This window comes from Ornithorhynchus anatinus, chromosome X1, assembly GCF_004115215.2.
Source record: "Ornithorhynchus anatinus isolate Pmale09 chromosome X1, mOrnAna1.pri.v4, whole genome shotgun sequence".
Classification (NCBI taxonomy): Eukaryota; Metazoa; Chordata; class Mammalia; order Monotremata; family Ornithorhynchidae; genus Ornithorhynchus; species Ornithorhynchus anatinus.
Window position 1 is genome coordinate 84333597 of NC_041749.1, and position 25055 is coordinate 84358651.

At 57.3% G+C, this 25055-nt stretch overlaps 1 protein-coding gene across 2 annotated transcripts; it reads left to right on the plus strand.

The window, feature by feature from the left end:
* Positions 1 to 1704: 1704 nt before the first annotated feature.
* On the plus strand, positions 1705 to 24637 carry CAMKV (CaM kinase like vesicle associated). Of its 2 annotated transcripts, none has more exons than XM_029049725.2 (11): positions 1705 to 1831; positions 19265 to 19373; positions 19600 to 19731; positions 20012 to 20086; positions 21390 to 21528; positions 21922 to 22042; positions 22254 to 22329; positions 22701 to 22837; positions 23144 to 23222; positions 23692 to 23779; positions 24112 to 24637. In XM_029049725.2, exons 2-11 carry the CDS (start codon positions 19279 to 19281, stop codon positions 24556 to 24558), a joined length of 1389 nt encoding a protein of 462 aa, XP_028905558.1. In that variant the 5' UTR covers positions 1705 to 1831; positions 19265 to 19278; the 3' UTR covers positions 24559 to 24637. The 2 variants fall into 2 exon arrangements, with proteins under 2 accessions (XP_028905558.1, XP_028905556.1); XM_029049723.2 differs by lacking the exon at positions 1705 to 1831 and adding an exon at positions 2169 to 2364.
* Positions 24638 to 25055: the final 418 nt, after the last annotated feature.

The following is a 25055-nucleotide window of genomic DNA, read 5'->3' on the forward strand; positions in this document are numbered from 1 at the left end:
TTATTCTGTTCATCCAATTTATGACTGTAAGCTCGTTGTAGGCAGGGAACGTGTCTGTTATATTGTAGTATTCTCCCAAGCACCTAGTAGAGTGGTCTTCACACTGTAAGTGCTCAATAAATACCACTGACTGACTGACTGACTGACTGACTATCCCAGGGATTTTCAGAGCAGCAGAGACCCCCACTTGCCTGGTCTGGGTTAAGTACTGAATTGCCCGGAGGCTGGAATCAATGCCCTTTGGACAGCCTGTCCAGCGAAGTGATCCCAGTTCGCCCCCGCCTTTCACTGGGGACCCCAGGGTTCTGCGTCTGCAGAGCAAAAACACCTCCCCCCCACCAGTCTAAACAAACTTAGAGGCACCGGGCCCAATTCCCCCACGGCCCCCAGTCGCCTCGGCCGCTTTTCCTGGCTTCCAGCCGAGTGGCACTGGCAGGGGGGAGGGTCCTCTCAATGACCTTGTCCCCTCCCAGCCTCGGCAGTGTCCATCACCCCTTCCAAGTGTTTGTCGGGCCCTTCTTACTCCCTGCTGATGGAAGGGACAGTGTTGACAGCAATAGCAACTCGAGCTTCTCTCCGGCTCCTTATACCTTCCCGGTCAATCAACCCTTCCCTAAGGAGGTTGTCTACGGCTTTTACCCTCCCTGCCACTCCACTGCCACGGCTTTGCTGCCTAAAACGGTCTGAATCTCCCCGGCCTGTTCCTGCCTCCCAGAGACCCTGGGCAGAGAAGGAAGGGACGAGAAAGATAGAAGCAGAGTTCTCGTGGGGAAAACGTCAAAGGTGCCAGCTCAGCTTCCCCCTGCCTGCCTTCCTGGCCACAGCTCCTCCTCCTCTGGACCACCCATAGAAGAGATGCCCGACCGCAGGTGCCGAGAGTCCGTCCCGCAAGACTCTCTGTACCCGGGCAGCACGGCCTAGTGGAAAGAGCGCGGGTCTGGGAGTAAGAGGATGCGGGCTCTAATCCCGGCTCTGCCGTTTGTCTGCCGTGTGACCTGGGGCAAGTCACTTCGGTTCTCCGTGCCTCGGTTCCCTCATCTGTAAAATGGGGATCGAGACCGTCGGGCCCATGCGGGACGGGGACCGCGTCCGACCCGATTCTCTCGCATCTACCCCAGCGCTCAGAACGGGGCTCGGTACCTAGCGAGCGTTTAACCGACACCGCAATTATTATTATTGAGGAAGTTTACAATTTCACCTCCTTGCCCACCTGCCCTGGCCCTGCAAACTCATTAGGCTAGTCTAGGCCATTCTGGTCTCCCACCTTCTCTCTCCTCATCGGGACACTTTCTCCTCTCATCCCCGGGGCGGCTTTGGCTCCCCCGATGAGTGTTCCGACAAGAGGCTCCCCGGATTTCTCAATGTTGTACCCACCCGCGCGTACACCAGAGTGCTTTTATACATGTCCGTGTTGGAAGTGTGTGTGTACGCGTGTGTTCATGTGCGAGTCTGCATGTATGCATACATCCAGGTGGGTCTGCTGCCCAGAGAGTGCTTTTTATTCGAAAGATATCTTGCTCCCGCTGCAACTCTCCCAGGAATATGATGTTTATGCAGTCATTCCAGCCCTCTGGATGCTCAGCAGCAGGAAGGGATATCCATTCAGTTCCGGGGGCCACCCTCCCCGAGAAAGCTGGGGAACAAGGCGCCGAGCGGGGCCTCGCCAGGCTCCGGCGACGGACCGGGAGGTCAGACTCCTGGGTCCGATGCCCAACTCTACCCCGCCGAACCTTTCCCGGCAAGTGTCTCCCCTTTCCTGGGCCCCGGCTCCCTCCTCTGTGAAGTGGGAAGACTCAGCCCCGGCCCACCGCCCCGGCCCGCGAGGAAGAAGGTACTCGACGCTCCTCTGGGGAAGGGAACTGGGGTCCATCTCCAGCTAGGGGATGGGATGGGGGAGGAAGGGGGTAGCCGGAGGCCGGGCCCTACTGGGTTCCCGTCGGGCGGCAGGGGTCCCGGGCGATGTGATCCGCACTCCGCGGGCCGGGGGGGGGGGGTGGGGGAGAGAGAGGGGACGAGGAGGGAGGGGGCGTCGCCACCTGGGCTTTTCGGGGAGCTCCTCCCGCAGCCCTCGGGCCCCCCGAGCCTCGCTCCGCCCCTTCGAGGGCGGGACTGGAGGGCGAAGCCCCGCCGTTCCCCCGCCCCCTCCCGGCCCTCGCCCCGCCCTAGGTCCCGGTGCGAATTCGGCGCTGGGAGCGGCGGGCGATGCTGGACGTGCGCGAAAGTGGGGAGCGGCAAGAGGTCGGTGGCGCGTCTCCCCGTCTCGGAGCCCGCCCGTCGCCGCCGGGGCCGTCCGCGCCTCGGACCTCCTCCGCCCCCCCCCGGGACCGCGGCTTCTTCCAGGTGACGGGGCGGCCGCCGCTGCAGGTAGGTGCCGGGCTCCCGGGGAGGCCGTCCGGGCCGTCCGCTTCCAGGCTCCGGGAAAGCGGGGAAGGGCCTCCGGGGGACGAGAAGGCGGCGGCCGCCCTGGGGCTTCGGCGTCCAAACCGGGGCGGGGGGCAGAGGGGTGCGCGGGGAGCCGGGGCCCCGTCGGGCCGGGAGGGCCGCATCGCGGCTCGGAAGAGGAGCTCCGGCTCGGCTCAGCGCGGCCGGGCTGCCGCCGGGGGATCCGGGAGTCCCGGAGCCATCGGGGAGGGGGGCGAGGGGGTGACGGTTGCCCCTGCCCCCCACGGAGAGCCGGAGGAGGCTCCTCTCCCCAGCCTCCATCTCTGGCGGGAGCAGCCCCGTCTGAACGTGGGCTGAGCGGGGGCGGAGCTGGGGCAGAGGGCGGGGGGGGGGGGTCCGGAACACAGATTCCCCCTGACCAGAACCTCTCCAGCGGGACCCCCTTCCCAGGTTCCCAGACCCCTTCTCCCGGCCTCCTCGCCCCCGCCCGGGGACCCCTCTCTGGGACTGCCCCGCCAGGGTCCCGGAGAGCCCAAGGTGTGGGACCAGTAGAGTCGGGGCTGAGAATGGGGCCGGCCAGAGGGCGGGGAGCAGGGTCGGGACCGTACCGTCTCTCACACTTACATCTTCGGTCCCCGGGTCTGGAGCGAGTCTACTTTGCCCTCCCCCGACCGTCTCTCCCCCACTCTTTCCTGCCCCCCGCTCTCCCACCCCGGCCCGTTCCTGCTTCTGCACCCTCCTCGTCTCCCCTCCGCTCCGGCACTAATTTCCATGGCAACAGTGAGGGCATGGGGTGGGAGCAGGGGCTAAAACCGGGGGGGGGGGGGGAGAGATGGATCCGGATCCCTTCTGGATATCTACCCCCTCCTTCCCATCCCGGCTGTGCAGGGGGTTTGGCTGGGTCGTGTGCCGGGCAGGGACACATGCGTGCAGGGGATGCTGTTGCATGTGCACATGTGTGCAGGGGATGCTGTTGCATGTGCACATGTGTGCAGGGGATGCTGTCGCGTGTGCGCACATGTGTGTGGTGGGGAGGGGTGTGAGTGGTGACACATGTGCACATGTGGTGGGCCGGGGGGGGGGGAAGGGGGGAGAGAGGAAGAGTTGGCAGGCACACGAGGCTGGCTGCGTAGGCCGGTGGACTGGGTGGCATGTGCCTGCATGTGTCCCTGGGCATGTATGGATGGCTGTGTATGTGTGTTGGGGGGGGGGCGTATGTAACTCCATGAAGTGGCTCCCTCCGGGTAGCTGGAGGGGGTGGGGGGGTGAAGGTTTAGAGCGCCCTCTGTGACAACAATCGGCCCGGATCTTTGTGGGGAGGGGTCCCGCAGTAAAGAAGAAGCAGAGAGAGGCAGCCTGCCCAAAAAACCAGCTATTGGGTTCCGGCAACACATGATGCCTCCGCTCTTCCCCCCCTCATCCGCACCCGCATCTGGGCGTCTCCTGTGCCAAAAGCACTACGGTCTCCCCTTCCCCTCCTCCCCTTCTTAACTGGCTTTGTTTCCTCCTTCCCCTGTCGGGCTGGTGGGGGCTGGTGGGGGCTGGGGTTCAGCAGCACAAACTGGAGAATTCAGGGTTCTCACCGGGACCCCTACTCTTTTCCTTTCCCAGAATAGAAGAGGCAGATCTCTTCGCTCTTCGGGCTTTCAGTCCTGGGCCAGCCACCCCCTGTCCTCCACCCATCCTCTTCCCTACCACCCCGCTCCCCGAGGGGCCAGCTCTCCTATTCTCCACCAGCTGCCTAGGCTGGCATCAAGAACGGCACCCTTGGTCTGGGGGAGGGGGGCGGGGGTCGTCTCCATTGGGACGGTACGTCCCCGGACCGCTCCCCTCTATTAGGCTGATGCCGAGGGATCCGGGGAAAGAACCAGCAGAGCCAGAGAGATGCTGCCACTTGCCGGGGCCAAGAGCAGGGTCAAGAGAAGGAGTCGCCCGCTTCTCTCTGCTCCACCGTCCAGGGTTCGGTTGCCTCCTTTTCTCTGCCCAACAGCCTAGCGGGTTCCACCCTCTCCCTTGAAAATAAAGGGCGCAAAGGAGAGTGGAGAAGGGAGGTGGAATGTGGAGCCGGAGACACCTGTCTGGCAGGCAGCAGTGGAGAGGAACTTCCCTGGCCCCAGGACTACAGTAGCCTCAACTGTTAAATCATTATGGTCATCATCAGGAGCAACAGCAGGGATCAATCAGTATTATTTACCGAGCACTACTGTGTGCAGAGCCTTGAACGGAGCGCTCAGGAGAGGTCGATACAATGGAGTTGGAAGACACGAACCCTGCCTACAGTCTGGAGGGATTAGACAGACGTTAAAATCAGTCACAGGTAGGGGAAAAGGCAGAGTGTAGGGATATGGACACAAGTGCTGTGGGGCTGAGGGTGGGGTGACTATCAAGTGCTTAAAGGGTACAGATCCAAGTGCATAGGCGACGCAGAGGGAAGGGTGGGGAGGGGAAATGAGCAGCAGGAGGAGGAAAGCCCCAGGAGGGTCCCTGCCTTTGGGCGGGTACGGGAGGCTGTGGGGGCTCTCGCCCCCCGCCCCCCGTCTCCCCTGACTTGCTGTTTTCCTTCTGTTGCCCCCCATATGGTGGGACCCTGCCTCGTTTAGGGCCTCACTTTGCCCGTGTGTACGGGTGGAAAAAGCTGACTCCAGTGGGGGAAGGGGTTTGCCTGGGTTCTGAGCTCCGGAAAGAGAGGACCAGCTGCTGTCAGCAGTGTCATCCTGGGGACTGCCAGAACTGCTTTCCCCAAACTAAGCAGGGAGGGGCTAGAGCTTGTGGGTGACCCCGAGTGGGAAGAGCAGGGTCAGGTACCTCGGGAAGACAGCCCATCCTTCCCATTCTCCCTCTCACCTCTCTCTGCTTGTTCTTCTGCTCACGTTGGCAAGGGTTGGGCCTCGCATGAGAGTGATTAGTGCCTGTGGTCTCTGTGGCCTGTCCTAGACACGGTGTCCTGGAATTTGCCAGGACGATGGCCCCGCCCATCATCACGACAACTCCTCAGCGGCGGGGCAGACCGAGTCCCTCCTTTTCACAGATGGGGAAACCGAGTTTCGGAGCGGGGAAGCCATTTGCCCGGAGCCACTCAGGAAATTGGAGTCAGAGCTGGGGAAGAAACCCAGGTGTCCTGACTCCCAGTCGAGTGTTCACTCACTCCCCACTGTTCCCTTGAGCAGAGTTGGTGGCCTGCTCAAGCCTCTGGACATTTGGAACTGAATCCAGATGGCGTCTCTTCCAGATGAACAACGGTTCTCTCTTCCTCCCCATATCCCCTCCCCGCAACCATTTAAACCCCCCTCATATTTTCCTGGGAAGTGCTTGAGCAGTTTCTCTCCTGAACAAGATGCATAACCAGACTGAGGGGACCCCCGGCCCAGCTGTAGGCACCCATTGCAAGGTAACCTCAGGAGGGATCGAGGCCCCAGGAGGGAGACGCGTACTGATGGATTTGGCCCATCCTCAACAGGTGGACTTGGGAGCGGCCTGGGGGAACTGAGTCCCCCTCCTCGTTGCCTCTCACGGATTTACCTTGAAAAGCCAAAGGGGAAAGGGGCTGCCCACCGAAAACTCGCCTCTCAGTGACACCCAGGGAGGGGGTGGGAGCGGAGCTGGGAGATGCCAGATGGGGCTGAGAGAGGAGGAGGAGGCAGGGGAGGGATTTGAAGCTGTTAGAACATCACCTGCACTCCCATCCAGCTCTGCCATTGTCCGACCCTTCTGTCTCCTCGTCCCTCCCCGGGGGACAGGAGGGAGAGGCTTATTCTGAGGAGCCCTGCAGGGAGTTGAGGTTGCTACTGCAGGTGATTACCTGGACCAGAGTCTGAGGCCCAGCAGAGTTGAGGTCAGCTCTGGCCCAGGAGTGATGGGGGGGCCACCCACAGGCCAGGGACGGCCCGCTCAAATCCCGCGCCTGAAATCCAACCTCTCTCCTTCACCGGCATCTTCCGACATATTGAAATAGCCGACAGCCCGCACCCAGAATAGCTCAGCTGAGAATCTGTGATGGCAGTGGAGGGGCTGGGGATCATAGCGAGCATCCAGGAAGGGGCTCCAATCAGACCTTAGCAGTCTGTAGCTCCTCCTGCTTCCAAATTTGTCCCCTATCCCACTCCCCATTCTTTATCCCAATCCCCACCCCCGCAGGGACTCCGCCTTTCTCCAGGGTGGCGTGCGAGGTCCCTCCCAGCTGACTGCCGATGGGTTCCACCTTAGAGAGAGTCGCATCTCCAGGCTGGGGTGGTTCTAAGGGCTGAGCCGGAAAAGGGGGTGAAACCCACGGGACCTCCCGATGCTGGGCTGTCGACTCCTTCCCTGCCCCGCTGCGTATTTCCGCGCCTCGCAGAGCCGGGAGGGTGTGTGCACCTGAGGAATTCCTGGGGGTCTGGATGGCACGGGAGAGGCTCCCCTCTTCTCTCCCGATTGCAACCTCCTCCTCCTCCTCCTCCCTGAGTGCGGTGAGCAGCCAGGCAGGCTCGGGAAACTGGGCTGGGCGACTACCTAGGACAGCTTCCCCAGCCCATATTCGGACTCGGCCGGCCCCAGCCCTCCTTACCCCACTCCATGTGTGCAAAGACAGGGGCTTTGGAAACAGCTGCCACGGTGCCCACAGTTAATTATCCCGATGGTCTGGGTTCTGGGGCAGTGCTCTGCCCAGGTACACGTGCACTATATCTCCTTGCTGACTGTAGACTCCTAGGCGCTCCCTCTCTCCCTTGTCCCTCCCCCACGGCCTCCCCTTTATTCACCCCTGCCCACCCCAGTCTCCCCACCTTTCACCTCCGAACACCTCTGGCTCCTCTAACACGCTCACCCTTTTCCCAACCTCCCCTTTCCCCCGCAGTTTACCCTTGGCCTCCACTCATACGAGCCTCATTTCTCTGGACTCCCCTCACTCCCACTCTTCCAAACCTCCCCTAACACGCCCACCCCTTCCTCTTACACATCGCCTCTCTGGATGGGGTGGGCATCGGGGTGGGGGGGGGGGGGGAACTGTCCTGACCGTGTACCTCCTGGGAGTGGTCCCAAATGGTGTCTGGGGCCAAGAGAGAGCAGGAAGTGGGGTCCCTGCCCCCACTCCTGCCTATTGCCTGTGACTTCCCCTCCTCCCCACCTTGTTTTAAAACTTCCGTTGCTATAGCAACTCTGCAGCTCCCGTTTCCCCACAGCTGCTGGGCCTCTTCTTCCCTACCCTCCCACCCCCACTTCATCCCCTCCCCAGCTCCACTCCCACCCTTTCCCAGGTCACATACCTCTTCCAGCAGTTGGGGTGCGGGTGGAGTTTTTCAGCCAGAGAGGGGGTCGTGGCCTACAGTTGGGTTCGGCCTCCCTGAAGACATCGAGTCAGGGATCTTTCACCCTATTTTCCAGAGCCCCATGGCGTGTAGCATCCAAGGAGGCCAGCAGGGAAGAAGAGCGGGTGCACAGCTGGCCAAGAGGCTACTGGGGAGGAAATGGGGCTGGGACTTGGGGGCCTGTGGCTGGGTAAACCAGGACAGTTGAGAGGTCAGAGCTGCGGCCTCTGGGGTGTGTCAGCCAGGAGTGACAGGAGGCCCAGGCGGGGAACAGAAGGGAGCAAACGGGAGGAAGCCATCTTCGTCACTCTTCCCTGCTTCATCAGGCCGGTCTTTGGGAGAAGAGAGAGTAAACCCTATCTCTGGATTGTCCTAGGGCCTAACAGCCCCTCTCTCCAGGTCCACCTGGAGCTTCTCCCAGGTCTCCAGGCTCAGGGTTGGGTTAAGCCTCCAGAGGGAAGAGATGGTGAGGAAAGAATGAGCGGCTGGGAGGGAGAGTATGCAGACCATCTGAGACCAGTTTCCAGCTGGGTCTAGCCCACTGAGGGTTCCAGCAAAGCCCTTACCAGTGTCCAGCTCAGCTGAGGGGAGGAAAGTCCCGCAGAGGGCAGTTCAGCTAGATGCCCCCCCCGAGCTGGCCCCGCAGAGGTTCTGTCATCTTGGGGTTAGGGAGAGAAAAGCAAGCAGGGAGAGAGCTGTGGGGGGTGGGTGGAGTATCTTCCCTCGACCTCGACCACCAGGGATAAGAACCCCTAGCTCAGTTCTACTCTCTGACGATTTGGGATCTGCGATCTCCATCATGTGAGAGATATCAGGGGCCTGAGGAGAGGGAGAGCCTCGGGAGACAGGAATAAGGGTCCTTTTAAAGACTCTACAGCCAACGGGCGGAGACCAATCCTGCCTCCAGCACAGTGCAGCACAGTGAGTAGCGATGGAGCCCTGTGGAGGGTGGGGGTGGGAGGAGCGTCGTGAAGTGTCTGGGTGAGGGTGGGGAGAAGTTGACTGGGAAGGGTGGGGAGAGGGTGGCCCGGGCTGGCTCAGGGAAGCTTCCTGGAAGAACGCTTCCTTGCTCCTGATGGAGCAAGGGTCAGGATCAGCCCTGTCCGTGGCTGGGAACGACAAAGGGACAGTCCAGTTTGGGGATCCGACCCCAGCATCGAGCCTAGGTGCCTGGGGTGGGGGGAGGGGACAGAAGGAGGCAGCAGCAACCTGGTCTGCGGTTCACAGCTGCCACTAAATTGGGAGGTGTTTGCAACAGCATCTGGAGCTGAGAAGGCAGACCCAGAGTGATGGAATCAGATTCTGCTCAGCCAGGGCCGTAGGGAGCCCAGAGGACTTCTAGGGGAAGTTCTCAGCCTGGAGAAGAGAGGGGGAGGGAGAGAGAAAGAGAGACGACTGGGGAGAAGCGTGGAGGAAGGTGGGGAAGAAAGCCAAGGGGGAGAGAGCAACCAGCAAAGAGCCATTTTAGGGATCAGTAGCCAAGAGGGCTGTGAGGAAGGAACGGTCAGGTCACCCTGAGTCTGGGGAAGAAGTCAACCTGTTGTGGGGGAGAGGTGACTCTAGGGGTGGCGAGCGGACACCCCTCCACACCCCAGCCTGAGCCCGACATGCTTTTCCGCCAGGCCTGTGCAAAGCTCTGGGAACCGGGCGTGGCCCGAGGCGTCAGGTCCTGCCCAGGGCTCAGGAATGCCCAGGTCCAATTCTGCAGAGGCGGGGTGATGGCGGGGTCAGGCTGTAGGGCTGGGCTCTGCCGGTTCCTGAATGGTTAAGTGTGCTGAGAGGCCCCAGCTCCGCCCGGAGGATGGTGGATCTGGGGGGCTCTGCAGTGGGGAAACAGATGGTGCATGTGCGTGGGTGAGAAGCGGGTGTGCGCACTGTTACCTCAGGAGGAGCCAACAAGCACCCTCAGAAGGCTGTTGCCTGTCTCGACACGGGGAGCTTTTTGCTCTAGGGTTTGGGAGTGGTCGGGATGCAGCAGGAGGGATTTAGGTAAGACTAGAGTCAGGGAGAGTGAGGAAGAAAGCAGCTGAGGCTGAGCAAGCCAGGCAGTGAGAAGTTAGGAGTGTATTGTAAAATACCATAGAGGGGTTACACGTTTACTGCGGGCTTTTCAGTGCTGGCTTCCTTTGATAAATTGCCTCTGACCACACCACGATTCGGAGAAGCTTTTTGCAGGTGGTTGCCTGTGGAGGGTGAAGAATTTCCTGCCAGAAGGACCCTCTGGTTGGGGTAGAAGCAATCCTAGCCCGAGCCACGGACATGAGCTTATCAATGAATCGATCGATAACAATACTATGTGCGAAGCTCCGTACTACGTTCCCGGGAGAATACAGGGATTTGATTCAGACATGACTCCGCACCGCAAGGGACTCACAACCTAAAAGGGAAAGATAAGCACGTAGGAAAAGAAGGAAAAGAGAAAAAAGAAAGCAAACTAAAATACGCCCAAAGAGCGAACAGAGCCTAGGATAGTTCTCCCTCTCCTTTAGCTACGGGCGGCTCCTCCCTGTCCCGGGGGGGCCAGCCTTATTCGAATTGCCACAACCTTCCCAACGTACAGTCCTGAGGTGGTGAGCAGAAGGATCGAGGCTTCCCTGGAACCCCAATAACATGGGGTTTCCAGGTTACGGGTTGCTGAGCCTCTGCCTGCCTTCTGCTCCTCCAGATAACCTCTTAACGCCCCTTCCATGATCCTGGGAAGTTCCGGACATGTCTCCCGGGCAGCTTCTACCCCGAGTACAATCTTCTCAGTGACTCAGGTGGCAGTGGGCACCGGGAGCAATATCCAATCTGATTCCCAGGGATGGAGAGCCTCAACCGGAATCATCTTCCTCTCTGCTGGGCTAAGCGAGTGATATCGCCCCAAGTTAGATACCCAAACCAATGCCATCTGGGTCATTTGAGCCCCACCGCCTGCCTGGTGCCATGCAGCTGAACATTCCTGGGTCATGGACGACGGCAGGAGGAGGAGAAGGAGGAGGAAGAGGAGGAGGAGGGCCAGTGACTTTTCAATACAGAACCCCAAAGGGCTGGGGGGTAGGGGGAAGAACAGCTGTCTGTGGTTGAGGGAGTCCTAGGAACTGTGAGTGAATCTACCTTGGGGAGGTGCAGGGGAGGCGGCAGCAGATCTGTCTAGGTGGGAGGGAGCCTGAGGGACTGAGGGATAGGAAATCCAAGGTGTGGGGGTGGGATGGATCTGAGAGGAAAAGGAATCTTGGGGGCTGGAAGGGGATTGCTCTGGAGAGGGTTCTCCCTCCCCTTATCCTGTAAATGTCATGTGGGATGGAGATGTGTCCAATCTTCCAAAATGATTATCTCACTTCTATGCCAGTGCTCGGCACAATACTTTGACACATAATAAGTCCTGAATAAATACTGTGGTTATTGCTATACGCCCAAAGTCTCAGGTGTTGTGGCAGAGCTGTCTGGAGGGATGGGGAATCGGGGATGGGGGAAGGCAGCTCTGCCCAGCTCTGCAGGGAGCAGAGAGCCCCCAAGGGTAGAGACAAATCCGTTTGGGGGGTGGGCGGGGGGGGGGAGGAGAGACAGCGACTCTTCATAGACGGTGGGATCAACTTCCTCACAAGATAAGGGAGGAAGGGGAAACTTAAAATTGGGTAAAGCCCTAAAATGAGAATGGTTTCTGGCTATGGCAGCTAGGGCCATGCCGTGGGTGTGGTTGGTGAGGCCCAAACCCTAAATTAACAGTGGGGGAGGGGCCTAGCTCCAAGGCTCCAGGGGATTCTAAAATGGATGCCAAGGCAAAGTCTGAGCCCTGAGGAAAAGCATTTCAAAGGCCTCCAGCCCTGGGGCTGAGAGCTAAATATGGGGCCTGGACTCTCCTTTTGATACAGTAACCAGCCTCCTGGGGAAGTTCATGGGCTGGTCACTGATGGGGAGGCAGTTTGAACCCTGGCCTCTTACTCTCCCCATCCCTGGGATCTTACAGAAGCAGCATGGCCTGATTGATAGAGCACGGGCCTGAGAGTCAGAAGGTCATGGTTTCTGATCCCAGCTCCACCATTTGTCTGCTGTATGACCTTGGGCAAGTCACTTCACTTCTCTGGGCCTCAGTTACCTCATCTATGAAATGGGGCTTGAGACTGTGAGCCCCACATAGGACAGGGACTGTGTCCAACTCTATCTGCTTTTATCCACCCCAGTGCTTATTCATTCATTCGATCATATTTATTGAGTGCTTACTGTGTGCAGAGCACTGTACTAAGCGCTTGGAAAGTACCATACAGCAATAAAGAGAGACAATCCCTGTCCACAACGGGTTTACAGACTAGAGGTGGGGAGTCAGACATCAAAACAAGTAAACAGGCATCAATATGAATAAACAGAATTATAAGTATAATATAAATGCTGTGGGGCGAGGAGGTGGGGGCGGGGGGAGAGCAAAGGGAGCCAGTCGAGATGATGCGAAAGGGAGGGGGAGCTGAGGAAAAGGGGACTTAGTCTGGGGAGGCTTCTTGGAGGAGGTGCCTGGTACATAGTAAGTGCTTAACAAATCCCTTCATTATTATTATTATTATTATTGTTATTATTAACCCCAGCTTGGGCAGGCTCTTACTGCTGTGGTCAAGAGAAGAGCACGTCTGCCTTAGAAAACAAAGTCCAGTTGGAAGGTTGGGGCCCCTGGAGGCCAACAGGACCATGGCTGGGCTCTCTGAAAGCCCCACCCCGAGGGCTCTCCGCAGGCACTTGCATCAAGTACTTGATGTGTTCCGTTGTGGAGAGGGCCCTGGAGGGCTCTTAGCCTGGAGAAGGAAAGGCTGAGGGGACTTGATACCATTTTAACAAATCTGTAAGGGAACATCATCATTGACCCATCTCCCCTGAGGCCAGCACGAGAGGAAGTGGAAGAGGGATTAGGGTTAGGTGTCCTTTCAGCATCATGTATTGAAATTTCTGTTGTTCTTATTGTTGTTTTTAATTTAGTATTTCTGTTTCATTTATCGTATTTCTTTCTTTGTGTTCCTGTTGCCAGTTCCCCGTTGCCCTTTTTAGATTGTGAAGCCCCCAGAGACCTTGTCCAAGTTAGTATCCTTGCACCTTTCCCCAGTGCTTTAATACCATACTTTCACAAAGTAAACCTGCTTCACAAATATAATCCTTCATCATTATCCTCATCCTCATCAGCATCAGCTGCAGCAGGAAGAAATTCCTGAAATGTAAGGACCTGGGAAAGCCTGGGTGATCTATTCTGGGCCCCTATCTCTTTGGAGTGAAAAAGGATAGATAAATAGAGTCAGGAGGATGGATTACTTTACCGTGGAGGACCGTGCCTGTCCCTGGATCGTTTATGGAGTAGATGGACAACCGCCCTAGGAGGGACTGACCTTGATTCTGGAAGTTTTGCTATTTGGCTCTATCCCAGAATGAGTATGGGACCTCTAGGGGTCTGGCTGTGTCGGGAATGGGCTATGCAGCTGGGAACAGTTTGTGCCTCTGTGGTATTCCAGTGGCGGGGCCTGGCACAATCCTAAAACAATGTCAGCCCTCCCTGACAACTTTGAATATTCCCTAGGGCATCTGCCCCCACCCCCGAGGTCTTGCCCCCTATTTTAATAACCCTTGAAAATTCCCAAGGAGATCTCCCTACCTCTCTTCCCTTACCCAGACTGGCTTATGGTAGCCTGGGCAGGTGAATATTTCCCAGCCCCTAAATGGGTCTAGAGAAGGGATTTTGAGGGTGTGTGTGTGTGTTGAGTGGAGGAAGGGGAGGTGGAAATTAAAAAATGGAACTCTGCTGCTCCAGTAGATCCACTTCTAAAATGCTAAATGTTTTGGGGACTTAGCAGCACCTCTCTGGTCATGGTTCCCCCACAAGAGAAGCAGCGTGGCTCACTGGAAAGAGCACGGGCTTTGGAGTCAGAGGTCATGGGTTCGAACCCCGGCTCTACCACTTGTCAGCTGTGTGACTTTGGGCAAGTCACTTAACTTCTCGGTGCCTCAGTTACCTCATCTGTAAAATGGGGATTAAGACTGTGAGCCCCACGTGGGACAACCTGATTCCCCTGTGTCTACCCCAGCGCTTAGAACAGTGCTCGGCACATAGTAAGCGCTTAACAAATACCAACATTATTATTCCATGGAGTGGGAAGCTCGTCTGGAGCTACACTGCAGCTGGAGCTGGAACCAAACGCCACAGTTTTTCTGATGGTCACTCATGACTGATCCAGTCAGGTCCTCACGTTGCTGGTGGGGGTTCAGTGGGAATGAGGTGGCCCAGGCATGGCCTCCTAGATGAATCCCAATTGAATAATAATTGTGGCATTTGTTGAGCACTTACTATCTATCAAGCACTGTTCTAAATGGTGGGGTAAATACAAGTAATCAGGTCAGGCTCAGTGGCTATCCCACATGAGGTTCACAGTCTTAATAGGAGGGAGAATAAATGTTAAATCCCCATTTTGCTGCTGAGGAAACTGAGGCCTAGAGAAGTGAAGTGACTTTCCCAAGGTCACACAGCAGGCAAATGGCAAAGCTGGGATTAGAACCCACGTCTTCTGAATCCCAGAGCCGTACTCTCTCCACTAGGCCAACTACTTCTCTATTGAAGTCTGGAAAGGTGGGGGAGGAGGAGGAGGGGGTTGGGGATTCTGGAAATGGGAAGGTGAGACACTGTTATCCAGGGAAAAGAACACCAGATCGGGAGTCAGAGCTCACAGGTGCCATTTCCCATCCCCACTGGCCCCAACTCCCTCTCTCCGACTCTCACGATCTTAGTTCCACGACTGGGCAGTGTAGATAATGATCTTGGCCTTGATTCGTCTCACAGTTGGCCCTGACTTGTCTCACGGAGGCCCAGGAAACAGTAAGGAGTGACATACAGGAAGCACTCTGAGGTCTTAGATGGGCAGACTTTGGGGAAAACAGAAGGCCTGTGTGAGCCCAATCTGGGTTACAGCAATAGCGAATGCTCTGTCTAGCGATTTTAAGAGGGACCCAGGTGTGGCTTGTACCAGATGCTCTTCCACACGGCCATGTTTCCATGGATTGCGGTGCAGAAGGGGTTTCTCTGGCCGGGCACTCCAGGGTGAATGGATTGAAGGTTCTTTGCAGGGCAGGGGAGGTAGGTGGGACAAGAAAGGGCAGGATCTTTTTGACTCCACCCCTCCTCCCGAGTCCAAATCCTTCCGTTGGTCAGGGAAGGGGTGAGGGTGGGGGAGAAGGTGACTGAAACCCAGTTTAGGCTAATAGTAGCAGCAGCAACAGAAGTGGTGATCAATGGCGGTGGTAATAGTAATAATAATAATGTTGGTATTTGTTAAGCGCTTATTATGTGTAGAGCACTGTTCTAAGCGCTGGGGGAGATACTGGGTAATCAGGTTGTCCCACGTGAGGCTCACAGTCTTAATCCCCATTTTCCAGATGAGGGAACTGAGGCACAGAGAAATTAAGTGACTTGCCCACAGTCACACAGCTGCCAAGTGGCAGAGCCGGCATTCGAACCCATGACCTCCGACTCCCAAGCCCGGGCTCTTTCCGATGAGCCACGCTGCTTCTCTTAGTAGCCCCTAGTTGGGCAGGGACTGTCTCTGTTGCCGAATTGTCCATTCCAAGCGCTTAGTACAGTGCTCTGCACACAGCAAGCGCTCAATAAATACGATTGAATGAATGAATGAATAGTAGTAGTAATAATAGTAGCATTTATTGAGTTCCCACTGGGTGTCAGGCTGTTTATTAAGCACTGTATAAGAGAAGCAGCGTGGCTCAGTGGGAAGAGCCCAGGCTGGGGAGTCAGAGGTCACGGGTTCAAATCCCGACTCCGCCACTCGTCGGCTGAGTGACTTTAGGCAACTTCTCTGTGCCTCAGTTACCTCATCTGTCAAATGGGCATTAAGACCGTGAGCCTCACGTGCGACAACCTGATCACCTTGTATCCTCCCCAGTGCTTTGCACATAGTAAGTGCTTAACAAATGCCATCATTATTATTATAAGCAAGTAACACATTCCCTGCTCACAGGAAGCTTAATAATAATAATAATAATGGTATTTGTCAAGCACTTACTATATGCAGAGCACTGTTCTAAGCGCTGGGGTAGATACAGGATACTCAGATTGCCCCACGTGGGGCTCACATTTTTTAATCCCCATTTTTGCCGATGAGGGAACTGAGGCCCAGAGAAGTTAAGTGACTTGCCCAAGGTCACACAGCAGGCAAGTGGCGGAGACGGGATTAGACCATTCATTCATTCATTCATTCAATAGTATTTATTGAGCGCTTACTATGTGCAGAGCACTGTACTAAGCACTTGGGATGAACAAGTCGGCAACAGATAGAGACAGTCCCTGCCGTTTGACGGGCTTACAGTCTAATCGGGGGAGACGGACAGACAAGAACAATGGCAATAAACAGCGTCAAGGGGAAGAAGACCACTGACTCCCCAGCCCGGGCTCTTTCCACCGAGCCACGCTGGGGGAAACAGACATAAAAGCAGGGAAGATGGAGCTCCGTCAGACGGGGTTGGGGAGAACTGGTACTGGGGGATTGAGGACACTGAGATTTCGGGCTGCTCTGGCCCCTGGCAGGATCTGGCTGTCTCTTTGCTGTACTTCACTCACTCTTGTCTCTTCGGCCACCGACCTCTTTCTTACACCCCTCTCCTGCTTGGAACTCCCCCTCCTCCCCTCCTCCACCTTCACATCCGGCAGCCCCTACTAAAATCATATTTCCTCCAGTTGATGAATCAAACAGTTGATTGCATTTGTAGAGTGCTTACTACCTGCAGAGCACTGCACTAAGCACTTGAGAGAGTCCGGGACAACAAAGTTGGTAGACACGTTCCCTGCCCACGAGGAGCTTACAGTCCAGAGGGGACGAAGGCCTCCAGGAAGCCTTCCCCAATTAATCTCTCATCTCCCCACCCTAAAGCCCCCAGCAGAAGCCCCGTAGCGCTTATGTACCCATCTTACATGCTCTCCCTACTTGTAATTGATTTCAGTGTCCGTCTCCCTTGCTAGTTTGTAAGCTCCTTGAGGACAGGGGTCATGTTAATTCATTCCCTCGTATTTATTGAGCGCTTACTGTGTGTGTAAAGCACTGTACTAAGCACTTGGGAGAGTACAGTTTAACAAAAAACTGACACATTCCGCCTACAACGAGCTCACAGTCTAGAGGATAATGACGGCATTTGTTAAGCGCTTACTCTGTGCCAAGCACTGCTCTAAGCTCTGGGGTAGATACAAGGTAATCGGGTTGGATTTGGGGCTCACTGTCTTAATCCCCCTTTTACAGATGAGGTAATGTTTACTAATTCTATTACTAATTCTCGCTGAAATGAGCTACAGTATAGTGCTCGGCACTCAGCAGGCCGGAGCGGATAAGCAAGGGCCTGGAAGTCCGAAAGTCGAGGGTTCTAATCCCGGCTCTGCTGCTTATCTGCTGTGTGTGACCTTGGGCAGGTCACTTCACTTCTCTGTGCCTCGGTTACCTCATTTGTAAAATAGGGATTGAGACGGTGAGCCCCACGTGGGACAAGTACTGTGTCCAACCCGATTGGCTCGTATCCATCCCACCGCTTAGTTCGGTGCCTGGCATATAGTAAAGGCTTAATAAATACCGCGGTCATTATCATTATCATGTGTTCAACAAATGCTGTTGATTGGTTACTATCCCAGATGGTTGTGGGTGTTCAAGCTGTGGTCTGAATGACCCATCTGGGCAGGGCAGACAGGAAGATCCTGGGCACCTGGGCTTTATTGGAATTGCAGCACTCTCCTGGAGAGGGAGGAAAGGGTGAGAGACTCTTACCTAAGGAAATTTTCAGAGGCTCAAAGTGGGAGAGGGGAGTATCCTTCTGGAGGTGAGTCCCAAAAGACAAGAAAAGAAGACAGAATCAATCAGCCAGTCAATCAATCATATTTCCTGAGTGCTTACTATGTGCAGAGCGCTGTACTAAGCACTTGGGAGAGTATGATGCAACAGAGTTGGTAGAGAGCATCTCTGCCCATAACAAGCTTATAGTCTAGAGGGGGAGATAGACACTAGTATAAATAAATAATTTATAGTATATAATTTAAAGGTGTGTACATAAGTGCTGTGGGGTTGAGGGTGGGGTGAATAGCAAATGCCCAGAGGTAATAATAATAATGTTGGTATTTGTTAAGCTCCTACTATGTACAGAGAACTGTTCTAAGCGCTGGGGTAGATACAGGGGAATCAGGTTGTCCCACGTGAGGCTCACAGTTAATCCCCATTTTCCAGATGAGGTAACTGAGGCACAGAGAAATTAAGTGACTTGCCCACAGTCACACAGCTGACAAGTGGCAGAGTCGGAATTTGAACCCATGACCTCTGACTCCCAAGCCAGGGCTCTTTCCACTGAACCACACTGCTTCTCGTATCAGAGGTCATAGATCCCACCGTATAGACACAGAAGGGAGAGGGAGCCGGGGAAATCAGGGCTTAATTGTAATTGGGGAAGGCAATTAGCAAAGAACAGAGGACAGGAGAGGACCCAAGACAGAAAGAGACAGGGAGGGAGGGAGACAGAGAGAGAGAGAGTGAGAGAAAGAGGAGGGAGAGGGAAAAGGATAATTATAATAATAATAATTATGGTATTTAAGTGCTTTAAAAAAAAGGATGGCAAAGGAGCAAATGGAGATTAAGACTATGAGTCCCATGTGGGACATGGACCGATGAGCTCGTATCCTCCCCAGCACTCAGTACAGTGCCTGGCACTTAGTAAGCGCTAAACAGATACCATAAAAAGAAATGGCAGCGGCAATGGCAACAGTCACACACGAATACGCACGCACCCACAGGCTCTCACAAAGCTGCCGCGGCTTCCTCCACCTCGGTGCCGACCAGCCCCTGCAGATGTGGCCACTGTTACCGTGGCTGCCAACGTGGCTGCAGCTGCCCTGGGCGTTCTCCTAGAGATTTCCAGCAGAACTGCCTCACCGCTCTTTCCGCCGCACCAAAATCCTTCAGGAAGCAGCACGCGGAAATCACCGCGGCTGCCAGCAAACTAGCCAGCCATTCCTCGGGCGGTGGGCTGGAAGCTCCAAATCTGTGGTCACGACACCTAATTGTGAAAGAGTCGCTAACTTTAAGCCTGTTGGATGTGGCCTCTTCAGAGGGCACAAACTGGCAGGGTGGCTGGGGAACCTAACGTCTCCCAGTTTCGCAGGACGGTCTTGTGGGAGTCAGGAGGATCTGGGTTCTAATTCTGACTCTGCCACTTGGGCAAGTCACTTCACTGATCTTTGCGTCAGTTACCTCATCTGTAAAATGGGGATTAAGATCGTGAGCCTCACGTGGGACAAGGGACTGCGTCCAAGGCAATTTGCCTGTGGCCACCCCAGCGCTCAGTACAGTGCCTGGCACATAGTAAGTGTTTAACAAATGCCACAGTTTTTATTGTTATTAGAGAGTCCTAAGTTGGGGGGGTGGTGGGGGGCAGCAGCCACGTCACTGGCCTCGTTTCAAGAATCATGGAGAAAACGAGGCCAGAGCTGGAAATGGCTGTATTAGGGTTGTGGGGTCACTGGAGGAGGCCGTCAATCTCGGGAAGGAGGCAAATGCTGGCCCATATCTGAGTTTGTGATGCCCCCCCCCCCCCCATGATCCCTCCCCCATTTGCAGCCTGGGGTCCGGCAATGCCGTTTGGCTGTGTGACACTGGGAGACAAGAAGGACTATAACCAGCCCTCTGAGGTGACCGACAGATATGACTTGGGGCAGGTCATCAAAACGTGAGTGTCGAGCCTAGGGGGCGCTGGGTGGGGAGTTGCCTCGGAGGGCAGCGGGGAGGGGGGTAGGAGGCAGGCTGCCGGGCCTGGCCTCCAGGTGGGTCAGGGTCGCCAGGGTGGCAAGGGAGAGCCAGACCTTTGTTCCTGGCATCATACGGGGGATAGATCTGAGGGCCAAGGCCTGGACTGGGGGCTTGGGAGCTGAGCCTTGCTACGGGTATGGGTGCAGGGAGGAATTCTGTGAGATTTTCCGGGCCAAGGAGAAGGCGACAGGGAAGCTGCACACCTGCAAGAAATTCCTGAAGCGTGATGGGCGCAAAGTGCGCAAGGCGGCCAAGAACGAGATCATCATTCTCAAAATGTGAGTGTGCTTCTCCTCTCTTCCCCGCCCCCGCCACCACCCCTGGGGATGTTGGCTGCTTCCCCTGGGAGAGAGGGAAAGGGGTGGGGGAGTGGGAAGGGAGAAGAGGGAAGAAGAGCAGGGGAAGGAGGGAGAGAGGGAGTCGGGGAGAAATTCGGGGAAAGGAGAGGGAGAAGAGTGAAAAGGAGGTAGAAGGACACCCCTGGGCCCAGTCTCGGTTTCCTCCTGCCTGCTGGGTTCCCCCACCTTTCATCCTCTCTTTTCTTCCCTCTTCCTGCAGGGTCAAGCACCCCAACATCCTGCAGCTGGTGGACGTTTTTGTGACTCGCAAAGAGTATTTCATCTTTCTGGAGCTGTGAGTTCACCCCATCTGTCCCCTCAACCCTGAACGCCAGTCGGTCGACCAGTCCAGACCCTCCCAGCAGAGACTTTCACCTCCTTTGGACCCAAAGAGCATGGGTCCAGTGGCCAGGCTAGGCTGGGCTGAGCTGATCTAGGCTGGCACAACGGGTGGTTGGAGGAGTGAGAGTGACTAAAGGGAAACTGGGAATTTGACCTCACTTGTCTGCCTGTTGGGATTCTCCAGACATGGGCCAAAGCCCAGAGAGCAAGAAGGCAGTATCCCTCTGCAGTGATCACCTAAGCCCCTTCCCGCTCCTCAGCCTTGCCTCCACCCCATCCTTCCGAACCCTCCCCTTCCTCCCCTCTCACAAGTGCTTAATTTAAGTGGGGCTCAGCCCTAAGACCTGAGGGGAGAGCCCCATGTCCTGCTCTGGAGCATTCATTCAATCGTATGTATTGAGCGCCTACTGTGTGCAGAGCACTGTACTAAGCGCTTGGAAAGTACAATACAGCAATAAAGAGAGACAGTCCCTGCCCACAACGGGCTTTCAGTCTAGGGGGGGGGGAGCCTCGGCATCTTTTGGGACGAAGCTGTGACAGGGAGCAGGGGGAGTGCGGGCCCAGTCAGTTGGAAAGATTACAGCACTCTGGCACCTCTCCCAGGTCAAATCAAGCACTACCAGTAACCCGGTAACTGGTAACCAGTAATCCGGTAGTCACCCTCACGCCCTATCTCCTCACCACCTGTCTGAACCTGCTATCTCTCTTGCATGGGAGCGTTTCTGAGTTAACCTGTTCCCTGTCCTTATCTCCCAGTGTTGTCCCCCACCCCTGCCACACACACACACACACACACACACACACACACACACACACACACACACACACACACACACACACACTCTCACACTCCCTCAGCACTGTGGACCTTGCCTCCTCCTGAGGCTGGCTGGAGGAACTGCCCAGTCTCCCCCCGACCCCCAGCCAGCTGTTGTGCCGCTGATCAGTCAGTCATTGGAGAGCCCCATCCTCTCCACCTTCCTCAGGCCTCCTCTCACCTCCCCAGGAGTTTGGACCCCCCCACCCCGGGAGTCCTTGGGGAAAGCAGGCTGGAGATAGGGATCCCAGCAAGAAGCTCAGCATGGCCATTTACCGAGGTTGTACTGCGTGCAAAGCACGACACTAGGTGCTGGGGGGGTCGAGGGGGCGTACGGTAGAAACAAAAGGCCCGGCCTCTGACCTGGAGGAGCTTCCAGCCTAATGAGGTGGAGTGGCAGACACAAACTGTCAACCCACAACGAGCACATCCTTCACAGGGCCACAGGCCGGGAGGTGTTTGACTGGATCCTGGACCAGGGCTATTACTCGGAGCGCGATACCAGCAATGTTGTGCGCCAGGTTCTAGAGGCCGTGGCCTACCTGCACTCCCTGAAGATAGTGCACCGCAACCTCAAGGTGCCACCTTCCCTGGGGTCAGAGGGTTGGGGTAGAGGGCCCCCGGGGAGGGGGAGGAATTCCCGGGGCTCAGGGGAGGGGGAAAGGGTGGCATGGGGTGAGGGAGAAGGAAACCTGGGGCTCTAAGGAAAGGGAAATGGGGAAGGAGAGGAAACTAAACCAATGTGGGGAAGGGGTGTGGGCCAGGTGGTGGGGAGAAAGGGACTGGGGCCACTGTGGAGGAAGCAGTTCAGGCCACTGGGGCCAAAGGAATTGTGGTTGGGTGAGGGGATTCTTGGCTGCTGCCAGGAGCAGGGAGTGGCCCGGAGTTAATCGGAGGGCTGAGGCACCCGGCTGAGTTTGGAACCAACCCTTCTGTCCTTCCTGCCCTCTTCCATGCCAACTTGGGAGCAGCTGGAGAATCTGGTATACTACAACCGGCTGAAGAATTCCAAGATTGTCATCAGTGATTTTCACCTGGCCAAGCTGGAGAATGGGCTCATCAAGGAGCCCTGCGGGACCCCGGAGTACCTGGGCAAGGAGGGAGCTGGAGGGTTGTTTTGGGGGGCGGGGGGGGGGGCAGGACAACGGGGGATAGGGGAAGAGGGCGGCAGGCTCAGGAGGGAGAATGGACTTGAGCTGGAATGGAAAGAGTTTCGGGGACTGGGCAGCGACCAAAGAGGAAGTTGGTGGGAGTGGGGAAGTCAGGCGTTGAGCAGGCTAACGGGACTCAATTGTCGTTGCAGCTCCGGAGGTGGTAGGCCGGCAGCGGTACGGACGGCCTGTGGACTGCTGGGCTATCGGCGTCATTATGTATATCCTGTGAGTGGCACTGGGGTGGGGCGGGGGCGGCGGCGGGGTGCGGGGGGAGCACTTAGGCAGGCCAGGGGAGATGGGGAAAGAGGGTTGGCAAGCCCTGGAACTGTCGATATCGACTGGTGGGAGCATAATTGATTCACAGGCCTAAGGGAACCTGGGAAGAGGTCCGGGTGGGAGCCGGCTCGGGGGTTGGGTGGGACGTGGTGGGGTTGGTTGGGGATTCCACTGGCTTCTGACATTGCCATTTCTCGGCTCTGGAGCGGAAGGGGAGCCTGGGGGGGAGAGTGGGATAAGGTTGGGAAGGAGAAACGGGGACATAGGAAGTGGAGGCTTTGGTGGGAAGGGGCTCAGCGCGACCTCCCCCCGGATTGCAGGTTGTCAGGGAACCCACCTTTCTACGAAGAGGTGGAGGAGGACGACTACGAGAACCACGACAAGAACCTTTTCCGCAAGATCCTGGCTGGGGACTACGAGTTTGACTCTCCATACTGGGATGACATCTCACAGGCGGGTGAGGAGGCTATGGGCCCGCCCACCCTGGGGCCCTTCCCCCACCTCCTCCTCGCCTCCCGAGTCCCCAGTCCCCCATCTCTCCCAGGCTCCGGGTGGGCCCCACCGCCACCATAGGCCATGTGGTGGGGAGAGGGGGACTGGCTCGCATAGAAAGAGAGGAGGGATCCGGGAAAGCACATCTAGAACCGTGCGTCTGGATGAGAGAGAAAAGAAGCCCAGGGGGCTAGCTCCCCGCCTCACCTCCTCCCGGCCCCTGCGGCCCCTGCACCCCCACTAAGCCTCCCCTGCCTCCGTTCCCCCACAGCCAAAGAACTGGTGACCCGCCTGATGGAGGTGGAGCAGGATCAGAGGATCACGGCTGAGGAGGCCATCTCCCACGAGTGGTGAGTCTTCTTCTCCCCCCCGCCCTGTCCCCGGGGCCAGCCTGGCCACAGGTCTGGCCTGACCATAGGGCGAAGCGGGGGTAAGTGCCCTTGGCCCCCTGCAGTGTGGAGAGCTGGGCTCGAGCGACCCGCCCAGGGGTGGAGGGACCGCAGAGTTGAGGGACCCAGAGCCAGCCCTGGCTCTAGTGGGAGAGAGCACAGGGCGGCAGCAGCAGGTCCTCTCAGACACAGCCCCGTCTCCCCCGCACCGCCCCCCACCCCCGCCGCCCCCCGGGAGCCCTTCCACTCCCGGATGACCTCCCTGCCTACCCCCCAACCGGGTGGTAGAGTGAGCAGTGTGCACCCTGGGTGCCAAATCTGCAGCAGGGCCCAGTTCGAATGATTGTGTGTGCCCCGGAGCCCAGATCCCAGAGGAAGGGGCCAGGCAGTGCAGGCACGCGGGCACTCACCCCTCCCTGCCCTCTTCCAGGATTTCGGGCAATGCTGCTTCAGACAAAAACATCAAGGACGGGGTCTGCGCCCAGATTGAAAAGAACTTTGCCAGGGCCAAGTGGAAGGTAGAGAATGGGCAGGGGACAGCAGGCAAGACCCCTCTGACTCTCTTCCTCCCTCTGGCCATCTCCCTGGCTCCCCAGGGACTCCTGATCCCTCACCCTTGGGATCGTGCTCTTTCTCGCCGGATCGTTCTTTGGAACATCCCCTCTCCAGGGGACACCCCAGATTGCCGTTTAAGCTGTTATACTCCTCCGGAAGTAACTGCATGTGTGTCCAGGGGCCGAGGCTCTGGGGCCGGAGGTTGCCAGAGAACTGTCTGGTTAGCGGGAGCTCCTGTAGGTGGGATGGGTCGCCTCCGCCTTTCGCTGATTCCCCCACACCTCCCTCATTCCAGAAAGCCGTGCGAGTGACCACGCTAATGAAGCGTCTGCGGGCCCCAGAGCAAGCCGTCCCAGCCACGGACACTGCCACGTCGGCTGCCGCGAGTGGCTCCGCCTCGGCCCCCGAGGGCGGCGCCGCTCCAGCCCCCGAGGGCGGCGCCACGCCGGCCACCGACGGCAGCGCCACGCCGGCCACCGACGGCAGCGCCACGCCGGCCACCGACGGCAGCGCCACGCCGGCCACCGAAGGGAGCGTCACCCCGGTCCCGGAGGGGAGCGCCACGCCGCCCACCGACAACAGCACCACGTCCACTGTCAAGGCAGCCCCGGCCCCTGTGCCCGCCCCGGCCGAGCTGGACAGCACAGGCACGGTTGGCGTGATGGCCCAGGCCACTCCCACGTGTAATGGAGACGAGGTCGCCAGCCCCGCCCCGGAGGCTCGGAGCGAGGAGACTGGCTGAGCCGGTGGGGAGAGAGAGAGAGAGAGAGGGAGAGAGAAGGAGAGAGAGAGAGAGAGAGCGAGAAGGAGAGAGGGAGGGAGAGAGAAGGAAAGAGCGAGGAAGAGAGCGAAAGAGAGGAAGAGAGAGAGAGAGAGGGCTGGCTGGGTGGGCGGGCGGGTGGGTGAGGAGGGTCTCATTGTACATAGAGTCACTGGCATGGCAACCCCCTGCTCCTCAGCAGGGCCATGGCACATGGTCAGGGGGTGTGGCCTGCCCCCCTTCTCTGCGGAGCCATCCCTTGGGTTCGCGGGAAAATTGTCCTGTTCCCTGTGTGTGCTAGTGGGCAAGGAGGGCCCTGGCCTGCCTGGCCTCTGCATGGATTTCTTGTGGCTTTTTTTGTCTTTTGCTGGCTTCTCCCATTTCTGTTTCTCCCTGAACGCTGTTCTGGGAACGCTTGGGGACCCCACTATCTCCCTCTCCCCAAGCCCTGCCCTATCCCTCTCTCCCAGGCCTTGCAG